This window comes from Pholcus phalangioides, unplaced genomic scaffold (assembly GCF_987345545.1).
Source record: "Pholcus phalangioides strain wild (caught in Gottingen) unplaced genomic scaffold, Ppha-v1.0 ptg000020l_1, whole genome shotgun sequence".
Taxonomy (NCBI): domain Eukaryota; kingdom Metazoa; phylum Arthropoda; class Arachnida; order Araneae; family Pholcidae; genus Pholcus; species Pholcus phalangioides.
Genome location: NW_028301613.1, coordinates 2,221,718 through 2,244,802, shown reverse-complemented (window position 1 = coordinate 2,244,802; position 23,085 = coordinate 2,221,718). Strand labels below are relative to the sequence as shown.

The following is a 23,085-nucleotide window of genomic DNA, read 5'->3' as shown; positions in this document are numbered from 1 at the left end:
CATTCCTTTTTTTTGTTAGTGTTGTTGGCAACAGTAGCTTCAGCGGGAGATTGCTATGCTTGTTTGTTGTTTAGCCGAGAGCCCTGTATAATTATTATTGTATTGTATTGTATTGTTTGTTGTTACAGCTTCCCATAGGGTCTCGATTCCATTCAATTTTGTATTCGTCTGACGCTGTGTCATTGTGTCGTCTTGTATCCGTTATCTGTTCAAGTTTTCTTTTCTTCGGAGATAATATGAATCCCAATACGCCTGATGTCCGGCAAGTTGAAGGCTTACATATATTGAAGTTTGTTGGCCCGGATGATCCTCTCAAACTCACTGTGCTGGTCAGTGAATTAACACATAATTATGTTTGAATAATTAATGTTTAATACTAATTTAATTCTCAGTATTTTTTATCCAGGGCTATTGGCTACTACGGCTCTTTCCTGTAACCTTTTGTGTTCATATGGTGGAGTTGCCAGATCATTGAAGAATTTCCATCCAAAATAATCTTCGAAATAGCCCATGATATTTGAACACATGCTGCTAGAATAGTTTCACTATTGGTCACCACTTCCCTTGGTGACTTTTTTTCCCACGATAAGTTGCCATCTAGGAATCGTCTGAGAGTTACCCATCCTTCAATGCAGTGGTTCATTCTGAGTTTTTCTTTCTTTCTTTCTTGTGTGCTCACACCCCCTTTCGAAACAATTCTAGTCATTACCCTGCGCCCATGACCTTTCACTTGGATATAGCCTTGTACTGCGATGTAGGTTTTCACCCATAGCTTCAGGCACGTACAAACAGTTGCGCTAGTGCTGTACGTAGACGGATACAGAGGGAGGGTGGAGCTTAATTTAAAAAAAATAGACATAGGTAACGGGAGAGTGGAGATAGGCATTTGCCGCTTCCTTTGCTATACACATGGTCATTGATTTCTCTTCCTTATAGGAGCCTGTATCTGCTTCTGCTGAAGCATCTTAAGTATTTTGCAGCTCAAGCACCCCTAGAATTAAATCAGACATCAAAATTTTGTATGCGAGGCTCTCGTCGGGATAAGTACCCATAGGTCTAAAACACTTCCGATGCCACTGCCTACAAAGGAGCTCTAGTAGAGCCTAGAGCAGTGGTTCTCAATTTTTTTTCCTTTGGCTTGCTTTGCTTTTGTTAAAGTCTATCTGTGGCTCCCTAGAGTAATCCATCATGAACTACTACAAAGCATTAGACAGGCACATACACACCTCAATATTGGTAGCCTGCTGCAGCGCCTCTAGGACCACAATGCACACTTTGAAAACAACTGACCTTAAGCTTCTATGACTTCGGAGGGGGCGGCACATGCTGCAGCCTCTCTCCTTTATCCGAAAGCCACCTTACCATTTGAAGACTGAAATAAAGGAGAAAAAAAGAAACTTGTGATGAACACACATATATATATATATTGCCAGTAGAAATAGTGAAAAAAAAAAAATGTATATATATATACAGCCGAAACTTATTTGCCAAACCATCCCAATTTGGTAGGAAATTCACCAATCTGGCAACAGAGGTGAGCACCGATTCGTTACATTTCTTGAAATCGCCAATAGGAAAAAAAATCAACGATATCTTTGAAAGTTTATAGTTTTGTTGAATATTGAAGAATTCTTTGTGAGCAAAATAAAAATGCCTATTGACTACATTTCTAAGATCACAAATGGAAAATTGGCTTCTTATTAATTACATGGCATGTTTTGAACCAAAGATTGGCGATAGACATTTCTAGTAAGGTAAACCATGCTTAATTTGAAATGACCAAATTTCTATTAATATAACGATATCGACAGCAGTAGTAAGTAGTAGTTAACCACATAGTTACTTAGACATAATAAGGTTGTATTGAGTTGAATCGAAAGGTCTCAAATTTAGTGATTACAGAACTATAGGTAGAGATTTCAGAGTGGAATTATTTTTTAAATCATTGACGATTTAGCCAATCATGGGTTATTGAATTCAGACCTTTTTTTTCCTTTTGTCAATTTGATATTCTTGTTATCTATCTTATTTTTTTTGAGCGCATGGTTTATAATTATTGTTGTGTTTGTATTCATATTAATGCAGGACTTGAATTCCAGGTCACCATGGTGACTAAAATGTTGACATTTGCTCTTAATTTTTTATGTATGATTAATTGATTACTGAGTTGAAGTCTGAGGGCCGCACAGAATTATAAAAAATTATGTCAGTGTGTCTGCTAGCATTGAGAGGTCCTTAAGTCCTGAAAAAGTTAACAGAGTACACTATTTTGGACGATTTTGTTGGAGGAAAAATGCTTGATGCTTATAAAATTGTGCAGGAGCCAAATTTTTAATTTCAATTTGTCAAGTCCTGTATTAATGACAAGTCGTCACATTAAATGATAAAATTTTACACTTTTAAGGCTGGATTGTGACAGGCCATCTTTGGTCTCTCCACCATTAACTCTACTGATTTATGTGAAAAAAAAAATATTTTTCAGACTAAAAATGCTCTTTATAAATGAGAAAATAACATTTTTTTCATGAGTAGATTATTAAATAATGTGTTATATTTATGGTAAGAATTTTACAGCCTATGTAAATTTTCACGCCAACTTTTTTGTTAGTGTTGATGGCAACAGTAGTTCTGATGGGTGGGGGGGGGGGGGGTTTGCTGTGCTTATTTGTTGTTTCTTCGCATAGCATCTCAATTCCATTCAATTTTTATTCATCTGATGCTGTGTCATCTTATATTTGTTATCTCTCCAACTTTTCTTTTTCGGAGATAACATGAATCCTAATTCATCTGATGTCCGGCAAGTTTGAAGGCATACATATATACGATAAAAACCCCTCTTTTGCGGACACTTGCAGGACAAATTAAATTTGTCCGTAAAAGAGGGAGTGAACATCAAGCAGGGGTTTGAAATGCATACTTTAAACAGACCAAGGAAATTATTTTTTTGGAAAGGTAAAGAAGGGTGGCTGTGTCAAGAGAGGCTGTCACTGTATTAAGGTTTGTTGGCTCCACAATGTTAAATTCCAATAGCAATGCTGTGTGCGTATCGCCAACCTTGAATTTTGGAATGTGTAATTAGGAGCTGATTTTATAGAGATATTGCCAAGTATGTTCACCCTTGTTATATAGAATGTCATTTTTATCACAGGAAGGGCGGGGCGATGTAACCTTTTTTTTTTTGTCTTTTGTGCTGTGGTGGGGGGCTCTTATAAAAATTTTTAGTGCAGTTAAGGAACTTGGATAAAAAAAACAGTAAGGTGATCCTATACCAAACTGGTACATGATCATGTTTCCCACCGGTACAACATGTTTTGTTATCCCAGGTTTGCAGGCAACAAAATGAAAGGCAAAATGTATTTTTCTATCACAAATTTGTTTATTCATTTAAATCAACGCTGATTTTCAAGCTTAATATAACTTTTAGAAATCGTAACAGTTTAAGGTCAGTCTCAGGGATCAAACAGAGTTCATGAATAATTTTAAAGTATCACACAGAATTCTGGAAACACACATCTTTATTTCAGAAGTCCGTCAAATGCACTAGACAATGCCAACCTAAACTTTTGGTGTTCCATTGGCCCCTTTTTTGAATTTTATTTTCTCGCATCGCCCCCAACATAAGTGAACCCATAGGATCCTATGTTAAATCTGTAGGTTCTATCAAATTCACTGGTTATAAGAATCAACCGTTTATAAGAATCAAAGCAGCAAAACAAAAACCAAACGCTGTTTTAAAACAGAAAAATAATCGGTTATAAGTATCAGATTTCCGCTTATAAAAATCGAAAAAAAAAAATTTTCTTCTAAAACTGCCACGATTCATCTCAGTAGTGGAAACTTGTAGAATATTTAAATTATTCACCAGGTTATTTGGAAAAATACTTTTATCATCACTTTTACCTTTGTAATAAAACCATCCCATATTGTGTTTTCACCATTGCCTTTTCTTCCTCCCTCCCCCGACTTCCAAACAGTAAGGATTACAGCTTCATAATGAAGTGAGCTACCTTCCATGAATGGCAGAACTTAGGGCCACAAGAGGTTTATGATTAAAAAAAAAAAAGACTGTTTTTTTGTCGAAGTTACTGATAAGCAGATCTACTTAGAGCAGTGCTTCCCAGAGGGGGCAATATCGCCCCTTGAGGACGATAGAAAGCTCCAAGGGGTGGTTGAAGCTACAGGTTGCGGGTGATGATTAAAAAATATATTGAAGGGGGTGCAATGGAACAAAAATGTTTGGGAACCTCTGATCCAGAGTTATGCACTCGGACAATAGTCATGGCTCTCCATATCCAGGATCAGAGCCCCTAGGCAGGTATCTTCAGCCTGTTGCTCGTGAGCACCCATAGTGCTCTATGCTTGTGCCCAATTTTGTGCTTGCGAACACTTGATCAACGTGCCAATTAAATACCTTGTACAAATTTCATTCAAGGATTAAAATCAGTCTTTATTTTTCATGCATTCGTATGTCAAACTTGCCTGAAGGGTGCTCTTCTTTTGATGATGTGTACAGGCAGCGCTTGTGACTAGAAAAAGATCGAAGACCTTTGTCCCAGGGGTTGGAATCTTTAGTGGGTCCTTGGACCAGACCTTTTTAAGGGTCCCCTCTATAGCGAGAACATATATAGCGTGAAAGAACAAAAAATGATGAGAAAACTATTCCGGGTCCCACCCTTATGGGGGGCCATGACAATAGTATTACAATAGTAGCTCAGTTACTGTGCAACATTTTAGTCAGTCTACATTGAAAACGAACAATCTCTCTATAAGGACAATTATATGCTATTGCTCTATAGATTTAAAATTTTAGCAATTAAAATATTCAATAAGGAAAGGTTTTTTCGGTTCTCTCATTAAAAACTTATCTTGCCTGAAGCCTCCCCCACCCCTTTGTGCACCAGCGGTGACTGAAAGAATAACACCAAAAGTTTTCGAATACAAGAATCAAAGTGGCTTTACGAAACGTTATTCTTATAAGCCTCATCTACTGTGCCTACAGTTTGATTCCCCCCCCCCGCGATATAACAAACTCAGATTTAATGAATTCCTCTTTATTATAAATTTGTTCGGATGTCCCTGTACATATACTGTGTTTGTATTAACTCAGTCCTGGTATAATTATAATTATTTTCCTCGATTTACAGAATAAAAACGTCTGGTTTTTTTTATCTGATTCGCTAAATGGGGGGTTCGACTGAAAATGTATTTCGAGTGATGTGTTATGTACTTGATTTATATTTTCAATGTTATATATCGTATTATATATTATTTCATACACATATTTTTTACAGGTCATATGCGATCAGAAAGAAAAGTCCTCAATTCTAGCGAAAGCACTGGTCAAGTTGGAAAGGCCTTTCAAAGTTGATATGTAAGTATTTTTGTTCACATATGCATGCATGTAGATTTTATTGAATAATGTTATTGCTAGGGCTCGAATTTTTATCACGGGTCATATTTTTTTTACGACAAGTCATATTTTGCGTGTTTTTGCGCTATTGGTCATATTTTAGTGATTTTCAAGCAGTAAGTCTTTTTTAGTCATATTTTAAGTGCTTTTGAGCGACCAGTCATATTTTAGTGATTTTCAAGTTATAGATCCTTTTGAAAGGATGATGTCGCTTTCCGCTATGCATACTAAGGTTTTAACAATTGGTTGTTGTGAAGATGAGTTTTTGGAAAGAGAAAATTCAACTGCCTTTGCAGGGGAATCGAACCCACGTTCTTTCACTTTTCGGGTGAATGCCGTAGACAGCAGGGGTTGTTTTGCTACCACTCTCCGTGACTGTATAACTCCAAAGCTCTGATACAATATTTTATGAATTATGGGGTTTGAAGTAAAAACTATTTTTTAAATTTTTTTCCTTTAAACTTGTCACTTCCTCAAGTTTTGTAGTTGCCCCCCCCCCCCACTTCGTGCCTTTCTTTAGTTCTGGCACTGTCTAAAGTTGACTGGCAGAGTAAAAAGTTACTGAATTTATTCTAGGATTTTGGAGGGGGGTGAATGAACGAGTAGCTGGAAAGAATCAGCAGCGATAGTAGCGGCTGTGTGATCATGTGGGTATCATGAGAGATTTACATTACGAGGACCTGGGTTGGAATCCCACTGTTGGCTTTTTCATATAGCGATTTTTGTTAAACATTTTAAACTGCATCTCATAATATTCGGTCTCACTCTAGAATGCACTGGAGAGCATTTATTGTGCATATGGTAGGCATGGTTTTCATTTGGATCTAGTGAGAATTAGAGTTAAAATCATGAATTGATGTAATTTCATGTTTATTTTTTAACTTAATGACATAAGAAGCAATAATTGAAAAAGAAGAGATGAAATAATGAGAAAATCATGAGACCATATGGCTAAATATAATTCCTCCAATATACGGTATACTGCTGCTTGGCAACTATTTTTTTTAATCACCAGACCTGATTTGGTGCTATTTGGTAGGGTCACCAGCGGAATGATAACACCAATATCATTTGAAACATACATGCTCAGCTTATAGCCAGAGGATCAAATGTGACCTGTGACCTCAAACCTAATTTTGTAAAACTGAACTAAGTATTTTTCCAGATCACTCAAATGACCTGTGTCACACATTTCCATATCACTCAAAGTGCTCTGTGGCACATTTCCGGATCACTTTAGTGACCAGTGATACATTTACAGATCACTCACGTGTTCTGTGGCACGGTTCCAGATCACTCGGGCAGCCAGAAGCGCATTCACAGATCTCGTGAGTGGCTCTTCAGCACATTTCCAGATCATATAAGTGATCTGCTGCACTAAGGATCACTAAAGTGGCCTGTTTCAGATTACTCAAGTAGTCCGTGTTACATTTCCAAACGAATGAAGTGGGCGGCACTCTCTCCTAAAAGTTGAACACCCTTGGTTTAAAAAAAATGTGCCAGAGAGGATGGGGTTGACAACATTTTTATTTACAATAACCCCAGAAGGCATGAAATGCACTTATACTGGAAGTGTTTCGGACGGTGATGGCGACTCATCTTTCTCCGATGACGCATTCATCAGAGTTTTCTGAATCTGCTTGTCCATGCTTCAGGTCATGGCTTTACCTCGTGTTCAGATATAACATCCATAGGATTAAAAGGTTTCACAAGTCGAGGATGAAGGCATACACATCATCATCGTAAGTCGAAATCATCCAAAACATATTCGTTGTTTTGGCGTGGTCAAAAACTTGGCTATAAAAAGGTATGCCATATCATATATTGGGAATTAACTGGTCATATTTTAAAATTTCAAGGTCATATTTTCAAGATGTTTAGGTCATAAAAATCCGAGCCCTAATTATCACAGTAGAGGGTAAATGTATGCATGAAGTGTTGACATAATACTAATACGCTTTTGTCTTAAAAAATACTGGGTGGTTGCAAAATAAGTCCTCCTATTTAGAGGGCTGGCTCTCCGTGAGAGAGTTTTAGTGAGAAAGTTTAAAAAAAAAAATCTGATCGCTATAGCGCTTGCCACAGGTTTCTAATAAAAGACTCTTCCCAAATTGTTCACGAGCAAAGAAAAAGTTTAGATGAATTCAATGAAATAATTAGTTGAATCCGCATTTTATTACAGACATGTCGTTAGAAGCTTACCGTTGAAGAATGAGGATCATCCAAGTTTCGATTTCATCATATTCATGTTGGATGTTACAAAAAGGTCAAGGTACGTTTTAAATAAGTTAGATTCAAAAAGTTTCATGAGATTTACAAAAAAAAGTAAAGCAATGTAACATATGTGTGATAAGATGTTTATTTGGGTATTAATTCTCTTGCACTTATAACATATCTTTCAAAGCTCTTCACGCCGTTGAACCTTCTTGACACTAACCTGTGTGAAGCAGCTGTGGAAATTTTTTGTGTTAACCAGATTTAATGTTTATCCATCCACATGAGTGGAAATGGTTTTTACTTAAACAAAAATTGTTCTGCATAGGTTCCTCAGCACTAATTTGAAAATTTTAATGAAAAAATTCATAACTAATTTCATTTTTTAAAAAAAATTTCCACTCATTTTCTCGAGAAATAAATTGCTACAACCAGAGGCATATTTATGGTTTTGCCGGCCCTTCTCCTATTCTAGTCTTAACTTTCTTGACTATCCTTTAATCAAATTCGCCACCCTGTGCTATGCAACTTGGAGACCAACTTGACCTCCTTCCACTCCTGCAAGTACATTTGTGTCTCTAAGTCACTCTTTTGGTCACTCCTATTCTCACACGTTCTCTAAATCACTCTAGTGGTTACTCCTGTGCTCACACACTCTTTTAGTCATTCACATGCTTGCACACTGTTTTGGTCACTCACATGCTCTGTAAGTCACTCTTTTAGGCATACACATGCTTGTGCACAATGTTATGGCCACTCTTTTAGTCATTCACATGCTTCACATGCTTACACACTTTGAGTCACTTACACTTGCACACACTCTAGGCCACTCAGTGGCATGGCTCCTTGCTTTGCAGATCACTACAGTCAAATCCCTTTATAACGAATGCCAAGAGACCGGAGGAATCACTTCGTTAAAATGAAATTTTGTTATAAAGGAATTCCAGGTTGCGTAGCATTGTTCCTATGTAAACTTATTTGGGAAATTAGAAAAGTGCTCGTTACAACGACATTTTCGCGATAACTATTCTTTAAAATGGGATTCGACTGTATTTTGATTTTTTACACATGCATTAGCTCATTTTTTTTGCCATTCATATTCTAGCACGTGCCGCTCTTTTGTTCATTTACATGCTTGCTCATGCTTCAAGTCACACTTGTGTGCGATTTCTCTAGATCAATCTTTTGGCCCGTCACTGACCTGGTCCCTTATTGTCATGGCAGCAGGGCCATCTTAAGAGCATTAAGGACCCCCAGGGCAAAGTGATGTTTTTTGAGGCCTTACGTGGCTAGAAATGCTTGTCTTTACCAATATATATGCTTACTCTCAAATTTTAACCAGATCTCATTTTTATGAGTCCCTATGCTCTTGGAGCTTCTGGGTCGTGCTCGGGTAGGCCCACGTATTAAGATGGCAATACTTGACGGAGGTGGATTTATTTAGGGTTATAGAAATTTTGCTGCCCTTCTCCTATTCTACTAATTGTCTCTTCCACTCATTCCTCAAATTTACTGCCTCCTCTGAACTTGCCACCCTGGGCTATAGCACATCAGCTTCCTTCCCCCCCCCCCCCCGTAAATAAGCTAGGTTGAGCAACTCAGAGTTGTCAACTGCTACGAATGGCCGCACTCAACTACAAGCCATGGAAGATAATTCATATACGAATATGACTGAACGAGAGAAGACAAACTTGGACTAGAATAGGGTTGGTGATTGAATTTACGTATCGCTCGCCATTAGGAGAATATTTGGCTTAATGGAAAGGAATATGGTAATAAGCCCATGACCCAGGTCACCACCGGAGCATGAGCGATAAGACTTGTTTCAGATCCCATCAACAGAGAATTTAGATGAATGAAAGTAAATTTTATGTTTTTACCGTATTCATATGCCTTATGCAGTGCCACGGAAGCACAGAAAGCTATTTCTCCATTGAAGGGAAAATGACAGGAAAAGCAACACAAATAACAAATTTGTCGTGATTTTGGCACTTGTAAGAATCGTTCTCTTCATTTTTTTATTTCACTTGCACCGATCTTTTTTGTCTGTGGGTGGTGAAGCAATCTGTGATATGCACTAATAGTGTGATTTTCGGTCATTTTGCATGCACGGGACACAATTTTGATGTGCGCTGTCAAACATGTGGAGCTTGTTCTTGACAGGATGTTTGTTGTAGGAGCTCTGATGCAAACGAACATTGGGGTGGGGGGCCTAGGGTTGCGAGATGTCCGCATATGCAACCTGCTAGAGCACATGCAGGGTGGATTGAATTCAATATTCATGAGGTACTGAGGAACCTGGCAACCTCACAGTTACTTGTAGAAGAGGCTCATGTGGCCCAAGCTCCTAGGTTCCAGTTCTTATGTGGGGTGCGCCCGGGTGGTGGTAAGATGCTTGTCTACCACCATGATGGTTGCTGTCAGGGTCCCTGGTTCAAACCCGATGGAGTATATAGATAAGATATTTTCCCTAACAAGCTTGAGGCTATCACTGATAGACAGTGCCTTTATTTCTGACCCATCTCATTAATGGCAGTAAATTGCAATATAGTGATATGGTCGGGATTGGTGTTTGGTGAAGTAGTAGGTTTTCTTATGGGGGGGGTGCTCTATTAAAATGAACTTTCTATTTAAATTTTTTTAAATTAAAAAATACAAATTTTTAAGACTGATTCCATTGGGGGTTCCCTGAGGACCATCTTAAGAGCATTTTGGGGCCCCCAGGTCAACTGATTTTTCTGAGGCCTACCTCCTTTTCCTGACCTGGCCTGCCACTCCATCTCAGTGAAGAGAGATATAAGCAGGTGGTCTAAGGAAACCTGGAACATGCTGGAAAGTGTGTGTGTATGTGTTGTGAAACCTGAGCCGTCCATGCATTAAGACGGCACTGGTCCCCCATACACTTTTTGGTAAAGTTCAACATTTTATGCTACTGAGAAGCTTCATGCAAATCTTGACATGTCCGTGCAACATACTTCAGGCAGTAAATAAATTTGAGAACACTGACATAAGTTACGGCTCTAATGGGTATTGTTTTCAAGGCGAAACAAGAAAAAGCTCTGAACTTCTCTTTAACAAAAAATGTTGTCAGAATGTGAGTAATCAAATAGGCCTACAGTAGATTCTCATTAATTTGGCACATATCAGACCAGAGTATGCCGGATTACTCAAATCGCCAGATGGCTGAAAGTTAATTGAAAAGACCTATTTAAATAACATAAACTTCTATGCATGGACATGCAGTGACATGGCTTCATTCCCTATGCTTGAAGAATAAAATGCCAGATTACAGAGAGTCTACTGTACTCAAGTTCTCATCTGCACTCAATTGAGTACTCATCCTGACCGTGTTTTTTGTTGATTTCTGAACACCCATCCCCCGGGAAAGCTTCGATATCTCTCTGAGATGGGAAGCAGGGTGTGTCCAGTCTTTCAGTGTTCAATTCAGAGTTATTTCTTGATATGGCCTACCTAGAAAATGGCACCTATGAGTGCCGAAACTTATATGTTGGTTTTCTCAAATTTATATTATGAGTGTTTTTTTTCTGATTCCCTCCTCTCTCTCTCTCACACACACACACACTGTTAGGATTGTTGCTGTTCATTGCTTAATGCAAATTATATTTTAAACTTAACAATTGTTTTTTTCCAGCAAAACCAATATTGATAATGCTATTCAATTGGTCGATATCGCCTATTTTCTCGGGAAAAGCTGTTTTGTGGCACTGAACTGTAAGTCAAAACTTTTTGTATTAATAATTGTTTACCAATGATATTAATAGGGAAATTAGATTGTAGGTATTTTATCGCAGCTATTGTTATTTCGAATATGTACAGTGGAACCTTGATAACTTGGCACGTGTACCGATGATCGATGAACGTGTTGACTTAAGCATATGTTAAGTTAGCGAGGTTTCATTTGGTCTCACCCTCCCAGTTGTTGAATATCATTTATGTCATGTACATGTACTTATAAATACAGTTGAACAATTCCATTCCATCATTAAGGGGAGGGATTTTTCTCTGAAGGTTTCCGAATAATCTTGAATTCAAGTGAAAAATGCAAATGTATCAAAATATCTGTAATTTACGAATGAGCTGTGTAATTGCCAAAAGTTAGGAAAACTTATATTTTTAGCTTAAAAATTTTGATCTAAAAGAAAAAAACGTAATTTTTTAGCTTATTCAGCCACCTTTCGCTTAAAAATTTGAGATATCATCTGCGACTTTCGTAGTCCACATGGTAGAGTTTCCAGGCTCCAATAAATGAAAAATTACCCTACCTCCCTTAAGGTGTGCAAGAAAGTATTTTTGACCAAAAATAACAAAAAAAAATGAAAAACTGTTGAAATATATGAGAGAAATGTTGTGAAAATTCACTAACTAGCCAATTCATGGGCAATTTCAAAAAACTAGTTGTTATAAATGATAACACAATGCAAATTGTAGTCTAATTAAGCAGGGTTTAGCTATCTTGTGTCGAGTTAAAGAGGTTTCTCCCCATTGAATGCAGTATTATATGCCAACCGTGAGAATAATAAATGTCGAGTTATCACAAAATTCTACTGTATATTTTTCCTTCACAGGTACAAAATCTGTTTCAGCAAGTTTAAATGCGGATGAAATCGATGAGCTGGAAGATACTTTCAACACTCCTGTTTATAGATCATTTTTTGAAGTAAGTTTCAATTTGTTTGTTGTAAAAAAGAAGTGCTGGGGGGGGGGGGGGGTCATCACTACAAGTGCCCTGTACTCTAGGTTAGTGTCTGTCCAGGAAAACGCCTGACTTTTGTTTCATTTTTTTTGTTAGTTGAGACAGCCATATATGATTCAATGGGAATAGCCAGACCCTCTTTCTCGTATAGGCAAACAGTGCGCATGCCCAGAGTACTGAAATTGTTTTTTCATTTTTACATATATTTTAGACATGACCCTCATGCCCCCATAATCGTGCGTATGCCTCTGCCTCAAAGGAGACTACATACAGGGTGTCCCAGGGTGTCCCAGAACTCCACATACAAACTTTGAGGGGAGATAGAGAACATTGTTAGGAATCATAATCACATAGGAAAGCATAATCGGAAATGCCACTCTCAAGTGATAAAGAAGACATAAAGACACAGTAAGGACATAATACAGAAAGCAGTGTAAAGTGCTTTATCCAAAAAACAGTACAATAATAGTTACAAGCATCACAAAATGTGCTCAAAATTTTGCCCATTGGCATTGATGCACGCATGACATCTATGCCGCATGGATTGCTGAGCATTTTCAAAGATACTTGACATTTTGCGGATCATAGCAGCAGCGATGGTTATTCGTACCACCAAGTCCATGTCTGAATCTACTGCCATTTTGCAAAAAACAATGGCTTCCATGGTACCTCAGAAAAATAGAAAAATAATCAAGAGAGATGAATCAGGTGATCTGGGGGGGGGGGGCATGCATGACGAGACGACCATGCCCAATCCATCTATTTTCAAATGTCCGGTCCAGATAGTCTTGCACAAAAATTGCGTAATAAGATGGAGTCCATCTTGTTCAAACTGCATTCTGTGACAAACATGGGTGGGAATATCGTCACACAATTCTAGGAAGAACCTCCTGAAGAAAGATGAGGTACTTGTGAGTGTTCGGTGAAAGTGGTAACAGGTATGGGCCACAGTGCCACCTATCAATTTCGGACCATGCTTTCCTATGTAATTATGGTTCTTACCTCCCCTCTAAGTTTGTGCATGGAGTTCTGGGACAACCTGTATAAGGAGCCCCAAAAATTTTATTTTTCCAGGGCCCAAACTTATGAGGAGCCAGCCCTAGGCGTAGCATATTAGTCTCTGATGGATCCTCTCCAGCTCATTGCTTGTCTCTTAACTTGTCATCCCGTCCTCATTATACAGTAGTAAAGCAAATTATTTGAGTGCAACACAGAGTAAGTGAGCAAGCACTCGTACTGTTGATCCAGCTTAAAACAGTTGCCACTCATTATAAGGACCCCCCCCCCCTTCCCTGTTCAGTTGAACAGAGACATTATATAGGATGATTGTTAAATCAAAAGGAGAACATAGTACGGTTGGTATACAGGGCCATAGCATGCCTTCTCGGGGTCCGGTGCTGGTTTGCGGCACATTATTACTTTATTTAGGTGACCTGCGGCACACTTCCATAACACTTAAGTGACTCGGTACGTTGTTTTAGATCTGGTTCTCAGCCTTTTCAAGTTTGTTTCATTAATTCCTTTGCAACTGCTGGCTGTGGGGAGGTACCTGAAAACGTTATGAACAGTAGTTGGATTGCAGACTGGTAAATTGGAAGGACGTTCACATCATTACCATGACATACTCTGATCTGTTGTTGAACAAGCATTTTGTGCATCTCACAGCCAGAACACAGTGGACAACATATTTAACATTTCTTGAGTAAGTTGTAGTTTTATTTGTTGAATTACTTCATTTTTATTCATTATTGTTTTTAATGTTAATGCCATTTAAACTAAAAAAAAAAAAAACCTGGTTTGTGGTGATCTGTAAATATGATGCAGGTCATTTAAATGATCTGGAAATATGCAGCGAGCCACATGAATGATCTGACGCTGTGCCGCGGGTCTCTTTGAATGATCTGGAAATATGTTGCTTAGTTTATTTTCACAAAAATATGTTTGAAGTCGTGGGTCACATCAGATGACACCGGAGGCCACATTTGCCCTTAGGCAATGGGGCGAGCATGCGTGTGATGCATTTCAACGATGCCTAGACAGGGTTTCTTTTAAATTTCGGAAAGCAGGGGGGGGGGGAGAATGGATCATGATCATTAATTGGACTTTCCAAGTAACAATAAATAGAAATTTTATTTTCTTTTTAGTTTTGCTATTTACATTTTTTTTGATCCCACATTCCATGGGAATGAAAGATTTTTAAATTCGTTAGAACTTGAGTTTCTCGAAATATTAATAGATAATACTATAATTAAAATACTCAAGGTATGAGATTTCGAACGACAGAACATTTTTAAATGCTATGATAATTTGGGAATTCCATTTTCTTTTTTTTTTGTCAATGGTGTTTCTATTTTCCTGACTTTTTTTTTCAAATTTTCACTTCCAAGCCTGCCCAAGGCAGTGCTCTGGTCATCCCAGCCTAGTTATGGGCCTGTCAGTATATTTGAGACTTGCTGCTATAGTATAGGGTCATTATAATTAGTGCTGACTATACAGTCGGCCCCCGTATTCGCGGATTTTTTTTCCTTTATGGAATATTTTTTTGCAACTCTCAGAAATCATCATTGATATGTTTTGTTTACAAAACTTGAGTTGTGCATGTTTGGAATGGCTCGCTAATGGCATTACTGTCACCACTAGAGCCATGGCAACTCCCAAGAGAGAAACGGTCACCTAGGGGTGGATTAACCCCTTTGGCCACAATGTGCGCTAACGGACACAACCAATTCTACAGAGCCAACTGAAGAGACATTGTCACATTAGCAAAACAAGTGGGTGAAGAATGGTTCAATGATATAGATATAGAAGTTGAACAGCTAATAAAAAGCAGTATAGAGGTATTTATCGAAGAGCAATTAATGCAGTTGACTGCTCCTGAAACTGAAGCGGTACCAGATGAAGAAGATCAAGTTAAAAAAGTAGAAGACAAGTTCACCATGAGTAACATAGCGGAAGGGCTTGCACGCTCAAATCAGCAATAAATTGTTTTCATGGCATAGATCACTCTATGGTACGCTCTTCACATGTAGAAAAATTGGTAGATGAAGCCTTGTCATCATATCCCAACATACTTGATGATATGAAGAAGAAACAGCAAATAGAAATCACAATGTTCTTTCAGAAAACATCGCCAACAATTTCTGCACCTTCTTTTACATTCCCTTATACCTCTGCGTTACCCTGCTCTTCTCATGCTGTTCAATAAACGAGATATACTAGAAAAAACTATGGTTTCGGTTATTCGCGGATTTCCCGTATTCGCGGTCACCCCTGGAACGTAACCCCAGCGAATACGGGGGGCCGACTGTATCTTCATTTTAGTATCATTTGGTCCTTATCATACTTTTTGGAATACAGGGCTATCTAGCATTTGTAGGAAGCTGTTGAGCAGCCGCTGAAAAGGAAGAAATGTAACGTGACTTTGTGCTCGAGCGAACGAGCGATTTGTAAGAACGTCAAGCTTAAAAAAGAAAGTATGAGAAGTAGTAGGGCAGAGAGATTGAATTAAGGGATGGTAGAGGACAGTAGTCGTATTTAGGCTACGCTTGTTAATGTTCTGAATTCGAATAAAGTCTGGTTCTTTGAAAACGTTAGTAAAATCCCGGAATACTTGAATTGAAGCCGCGGCCATTTTCCTTAGGAGCCAACAGATTTATCAGAAGCGGGATATAAAACCGGACTGCGATAGAAGAAAATGTCATTTCTCGTGAGAGGACGAAAGAAAGACTTGGAGATTCTAGCATTGGAGTTGGGAGAGAAGCCGTCTTCAGATGACAGAGTCGCCGATCTGAAGAATCTCATCGTCATGTCCAAGAACTATGAAGAGGACTTTGTTAGAGGACTCCTCGAGCAGATCATCGAAACCCGTCAAGAAGAAGCCGAAGCTCTGCGACGGAAAGAAGAAGCCGAAGCTCTGCGACAGAAGAAAGAAGATGAAGCTCAGCGACAGGAACGAGAGGCCGAGCGGCAGTTCGAACTGGAGCGTCTTCGGATAACATGTGCGGCGTCGCGAAATATCGATGATGACACCGAAAGTCATCGCATCGTACCGTGCGATTTGACCAAGAAGATACAGAAGTTCGACGCGGATAACGGGGATTTGAGTCTGTATTTACAGTACTTCGAATGCCAGGCCGAACTTGCGAGAGTACCAGAGGAACAATGGGTCACTAGCTTATTAGTGTTACTGCCTTACGAAGTGTCCGAAATCGTGATCCGTGAACCCAAAGAGAGGATTAACGACTATGGTTTCGTCAAGGGACTGTTGCTGAATCGATTCAAGCTGACGACAGAGAAGATACGGCAAAAGTTTATCCAGCACTCCCGACGTCTGAAGTCGACTTGGAAGGACTTTGGATATGAATTGAATGTCTTCTTTTCCGAGTGGCTATCTCTTCTGAATGTTACCGAGTTTGAATCATTGAAGAAACTGATCGTCACAGAACAGATGAAATCGCGGGTACCGACGAAAATTCGTGAACATTTCATCGATCAATGGTCTAGTTTTGTGAACCCTGATGAATTAGCGAAGAAGCTCGATGAATATGAAGTCGTGAGATCCGAGATCGAGGATGTGAAAAGTCACAAGTTCACCGGGACTGATGAACGAAGATCCGGATTTTGGGATGACCAAAGGGTAGATGCTCACCGAAGAACCGTTGCTCAGGATCGAATTGTGCACGTGGATCCAAGGAGAGACATGGTGATGGGAACGACTTTGAACCGGAACAACGACCTCGTATGAGTGAAGTTCGTGACGGCGAGGGACAACGTGTCAGGCCAACGGTTCCGAGAGACAATAAGCGGCAAGACTGGGAGCCCAGATGTTTTTCGTGTGGATACCTGGGTCATGTATCGCGTGATTGTCCAAGAAAGAAGAATTTAACATGCCTCCTGTGTGGTGTGGCCGGTCATATTCAAAAGCACTGTCATCAGACTACAACGAAGAAAGTCAACTTGGCAGCAAATGGTTGTGCTGATTGTTACGAAGGGAACTGCATCAAAAATGCTAGGATCAATGATGGGCGTCTCATCTCATGTTTGATCGACACTGGAAATAGTGTGACATTGTTGAAGAAGTCCGTAGCGGAGGATATGAAGCTCAAGTATGTGCCGAAATCAGAAGAATTATTCGGTTATGGAGATCTGGTGAAGCCATCAGCAGTTGCACTTGGGAAACTTAACGTGGATTTGGAAGTGGATGGTGCAAAGTCAGCTGTGGATGTGTTGGTCGTCGATGATAATGCACAGTCGTATGATTTGATAGTTGGACGGAACTATCTGATGTCGCCGGAAATTGAGTTTGCCGGGAGTGGAGGAAGACTGCGCGTGTGGCACGCAAGTGAGTTGCCATGTGTTCGAGATGTCGGAGTCGAGGAGAAAACGATAGAGCTGATGACCATGAATCCAGAAGAAGTTGACGGTGCAACGATGGAGGTCATCGATGCCAGAACAGAAGATGTGGAGGACGGACTGGTGCTGATGAAAGGAAGCCAAGGAAATACTGATGTCTTGCTAGAAGTCGTGAAGGGGAAAACGAAGGTTCCTATTTTGAATTTAGGGAAACATGTTGTGAAGTTTGGTGAAGGACAGTGTATCGGTCGTGCGTCAATCGTTGTTGATAAACTGAGCATGAGGGAATTAGAAGAATCTGATGAAGCTGTAGGAAACCCCGAAGTCAGAAACGCTTTTGTGTGTGATGAACTACGTGAAAACTTGGATGTTCTGGTGGATGAAGAAGTGAGTCCTTCGACTGATTGCTGCGTGAGTGAGGCCGTCATAGGATCAAGGGACATTGAAGTAATCTGTGAGGATGATATCATTTCAAGTGTGGCCTTGAAGGATGAACTGTGCGATGAATTACAGTCTCGCGGTAAGAAATTTGCTAATGTGGGTACTACGTGTGAGGGACGAGGACGTAAGAGAAGAGGAATTCGTTTAGATGAGATAAAGTTCGACGATTCAACTGAGAAAGAAGAAAAGCGTGAAGTTTGGTCATTGGTGAATGAGTATAGAGATGTTTTTGCATTGTCCATTGAGGAACTTGGGTGTACATCGTTGACTAAGATGGACATTAAGGAAGTGGAAGGCAGCAAACCTATTTGTGCACCGCCGTATAGAACAAGTTTGTCTGAGAGGACGGCAATCAGCGATATCGTGAAAGAATGGAAAGATAATGGTATAGTTACAGAAACTAGGTCACCGTATGCTAGTCCAGTATTATTGGTGAAGAAAAAGACAGGTGAAAATCGATTAGTTGTGGACTACCGTCGATTGAATAATCAGACAGTGAAAGACAAATTCCCATTGCCACGAATCAATGATTTACTGGAAAATTTGGCTGGGTGAAAGTGTTTACGACGTTGGATCTAGCTCATGGATACTTGCAGATACCGCTAACGGAGGAAGCGAAGTTGAAAACAGCATTCATCACTCCAGATGAAACAGGACAGTTTGAACGTATGATATTCGAGTTAGCAAATGCACCAGCAGAGTTTCAAAGACTGATGTGTCAAATGTTGGGTCCACTCATGAACACTAAGGTCTTATGCTATCTCGATGATATCTTGATACCAGCGAAGGATTGGACAGATATGATGGAGCGAATTAGAGAAGTGTTTGAAAGACTGAGAACAGCCGGATTGACGCTGAAGTTGACAAAATGTGAATTCGGGAAAAGAGAACTGGAGTTCTTAGGATTCGTTGTCAATGCAGAAGGCATTCAGCCAGGTTCGAGGAAGTTGAAAGCTGTCAAAGACTTTCCGATTCCCGGTAACGTTCATGAACTACGTAGATTTCTAGGATTGACTAGTTATTTTAGAAGATTCATAAAAAACTATGCACAGAAAGTTGATCCATTGACACGATTGACTCGAAAGAACGAAGAGTTTACTTGGAAAGAGGAACAGACAAGAGCTTTTGAAGAACTGAAGTATGCGTTGATGTGCCAACCCATACTATCACACTATGATGCGAGAGCGGAAACCGAAGTCCATTGTGACGCGAGCTCAATTGGGTTAGCGGGAATGTTGTTGCAGAAAGGAACGAACGGCAAGTGGCATCTAGTATATTGTGTGAGCAAGAAGACCACTGAAACTGAGAGTAAATATCACTCGAGTAAATTGGAATTGATGGCGATTGTTTGGACGTTGGACAGATTGCGACAATTCTTAATTGGGATCAAGTTCACTATCGTCACTGATTGTCAAGCTTTGGTCTACATGAATACAAAGAAATGCATGAATCCACAGATAACCAGATGGTTTGATCTAATTCAGGAATATGACTTCGAGGTGAAACATCGATCAGGATCAAAAATGGCACATATAGACGCACTTAGTAGAGCACCTGTTGCAGAGTCAAAAGATACTCTAGACTCATTTATCGATCAGAAATTAGAGATATGCTTAACTCTCACTGAGGAAGATCAAATCCTAATGATCCAGCATACAGATGACGAACTGAAGAAAAAGATAGAAATATTACAGAAAAACGATACGGACCGGACCAAGGAGGAAAAACAATTAGTTCTTGGGTACGAGCTGAAGAATAACCGACTCTTCAGGAAGGTGGACGATAAAGAAAAATTGAAACTACTGTATGTAATTCCGAAGTGCATGCGGAAAGGTACTGTAATCAAATTTCATGATCTTATGGGGCATTTCGCCACAGACAGAACAGTTGGGAAGATCAAGGAAATGTACTGGTTCCCATACATGAAACGCTATGTAAAACGTCATATAGCTATGTGTCTGGAATGTTTGGTCAATAAGTTACCGGCAGGTAAGCAACAGGGATTGCTGCACGCAATCGAACCCGGAAAAAGACCGTTTGCAGTGATACATATGGATCATCTGGGACCTTTTGTCAAAAGTTCGAAGGGAAATCAGGAGCTACTAGTGATCATTGACAACCTTACCAGATTCGTACGATTATTTCCAGTTAGAAATACTTCAACTACTTGTGTAATGAAATCGGTCGACATCTTTGTGAATGACTTTGGACTACCGGACCGAATTATAAGCGATCGTGGTTCTTGTTTTACGTCACAGCAGTTTGAAAAGTACTGCAAGGATAACGGAATTCACCGTACGCTCAATTCAACGAAACACCCTAGAATAAATGGGATGGTCGAAAGAGCAAATAGGACTATATTGTCGTCGATAACTACAGGTATGGAGAACAGAGACCATAAGGACTGGGACGTGAAAATCAAGTTGGTAGAACGAAATCTGAACAACTTTGTGAACAAGTCATCTGGTAAGACACCATTTGAGATGTTGCATGGATATTCTCCAAGATTCAATGATGGAATGTTGAGACGGTTAGCAGATGAGGAGAATAACTCGTGGATGGATCCAGAGGAAGTAAGAAAAGAAGCTCGAGATATAATCGTGGAGAATCAAAGAAAAATGAAGAGCACCTTCGATAAGCGCAGATGTGCTACAATAGTGTTCGAACCAGGTGAGGTTGTTGTTATGAAGAAAAGTCCGAGAGCCATGGGGCAACCGACGAAGACTCAACCGAAGTATAGAGGACCCATGACTGTCACGGCTGTATTACCAAATGACACGTATCGGGTGGCTGAATTGGAATCAACAGTGAAAGGTCATCTATACACGACAACAGCGCACGTGAGCCAACTAAAAGCTTGGAGGTGTGAGTCTGAGTCCGATGATGAAGACATTTCAGTGCAAGAAAAAGATGAGCCAGTGTTACCAAGACGTAATCCGAAGAGGTCGACATGTAAAGACCAGTACTGTGGGGCAATCGGGATGATTGCAGGTCAGGATGACCGAGTGTAGGAAGCTGTTGAGCAGCCGCTGAAAAGGAAGAAATGTAACGTGACTTTGTGCTCGAGCGAACGAGCGATTTGTAAGAACGTCAAGCTTAAAAAAGAAAGTATGAGAAGTAGTAGGGCAGAGAGATTGAATTAAGGGATGGTAGAGGACAGTAGTCGTATTTAGGCTACGCTTGTTAATGTTCTGAATTCGAATAAAGTCTGGTTCTTTGAAAACGTTAGTAAAATCCCGGAATACTTGAATTGAAGCCGCGGCCATTTTCCTTAGGAGCCAACACATTACCATATTCCTAATCTGCAAAATGAAGACACGTGTGTCCTCCTGGCAATTTCATTTATCACTGTTTATGACAGGATGCCACTACTATACTCAATAAGAGCAACAATAGTTTTAAGCAAATCTGAAATTCTATGCCGATTCTTTTTCTGTCTCTGACCATGAAATGCTCATTTGATAATTGTTAATTTAATCTTTCAGGATAACGAGAGCTTGGAACATCTTGCCGATCGAATAATGAATATGGTGGAAGTAGCTGGTAATTGGAGGAGCGGGTTCGTTAATCCGATGTATATCACGTCTGTTGGCAATAAGACGATGAGCGATTGGTCGTTGAGAGTTCCACAATGAGAAGGCGATGGAGTTATTGTGAATTCTGTAAATTGACATTGAACGTGAAGGAGAGTGTATATTATTTGGTGTAAAATTTGTACAGTGAAAGGGATCTCTCTGCTAATCTGCTAGTCTCTGATTTTTTAAAGCAGCATTTTTTTTTTCGTTTCATGATAAATGCGAGATCAAGTTTTTGTAATATTGTTTTGCTTCAAAAGGTTAAAAATTGTTAAAATTATTGCTTTGGTCAGTGTTTCATTCTGCACTTATATCTCAGGACCCTCTTGATCACACACTAAGACATAGTTTCCCAAACTTTTTGTTCCATCGCCTGTTTCTTCAGAATTTTTTCCCCTTTCATTGCCCTCGACTCAATCAAACCCATAGGATCCTTTGTTATGCTCGTAGCTTCTATCACCCCCTTCCCTCAGACAATTCCATCACCCACCTGGGGCAACACTGCATTAAGGGAACCAAAGACCCCCAACTCCTTCACCCCTTGAGCTGCACAAATAACTGCTCACTATATTGTTGTCATGATTTTCACTTTATTCTGAAACACATCTTGGGGGGGGGGGGGCAACCACCTCTTGAAGAACACTGACTTAGATTCTTGTAATGGAAAAAAAATATTTCATGTATTGGGTAATAATTTACTAATTAGATGAAATCAGATATTATAATAACTATTTTATAACATATATATATATGTCCTATATCCTTTGCTGTATATATGTTATGGCTGAAGAGTCTGAAATTGTCCAGTTTGCAAATTGGCCATTTCCGTTGCAAATTAACCTGGCTAATGGCTGAATTTCGGGCTTTGTCTGGCCAAAGTCCAGTTCAAAGAAAAGAAGCAACATGATTTTTTTGAGTGATCGCCAAGTTCGTGTATTTTTTCGTGATAGTTATGCGACACTGTGGTAACCCATAGTATCGCAGTCATAATATGGTAATATTTTCCCCCCTTCAAAATTTTACAGAAAAAACTTTGTCATAGAAAAAGAACTATCGTCACATAGAGATAACCCAATACAGCTATTAGATATAGTCACATATCACACGTTTGGCAATGAAAAAAAAAGGATTTGGCACCTACTGGACAGGCTTGCATCAGCACATCGAACTTTGGCCAGGGATCTCCAACCCCTTCAGACTTTGGTCATAACGTCTACAGTTAGATCCAGATTCATCGAATCTTATTTTACAAATGATCTTAATTTAACAAATTATTTTGAAGTTCTTGAGTACATATTTGTATTAATTCTAGCCCAGACTAAAGGAATAAAAATATATCAGTCCTACCTGATTCATTGGATGGGCATTCAACTGTACTT

At 39.4% G+C, this 23,085-nt stretch overlaps 1 protein-coding gene across 1 annotated transcript; it reads left to right on the top strand.

The window, feature by feature from the left end:
• Window positions 1-98: 98 nt before the first annotated feature.
• LOC149070747 (centromere protein M-like) lies at window positions 99-21,979 on the top strand. The gene is made up of 6 exons (XM_089248712.1): window positions 99-329; window positions 5,292-5,371; window positions 7,593-7,682; window positions 11,277-11,356; window positions 12,211-12,302; window positions 21,617-21,979. The coding sequence occupies exons 1-6, from the start codon at window positions 237-239 to the stop codon at window positions 21,764-21,766; spliced, it is 585 nt and encodes a 194-aa protein (XP_089104838.1). The 5' UTR covers window positions 99-236; the 3' UTR covers window positions 21,767-21,979.
• The last annotated feature ends 1,106 nt before the right edge of the window (window positions 21,980-23,085 follow it).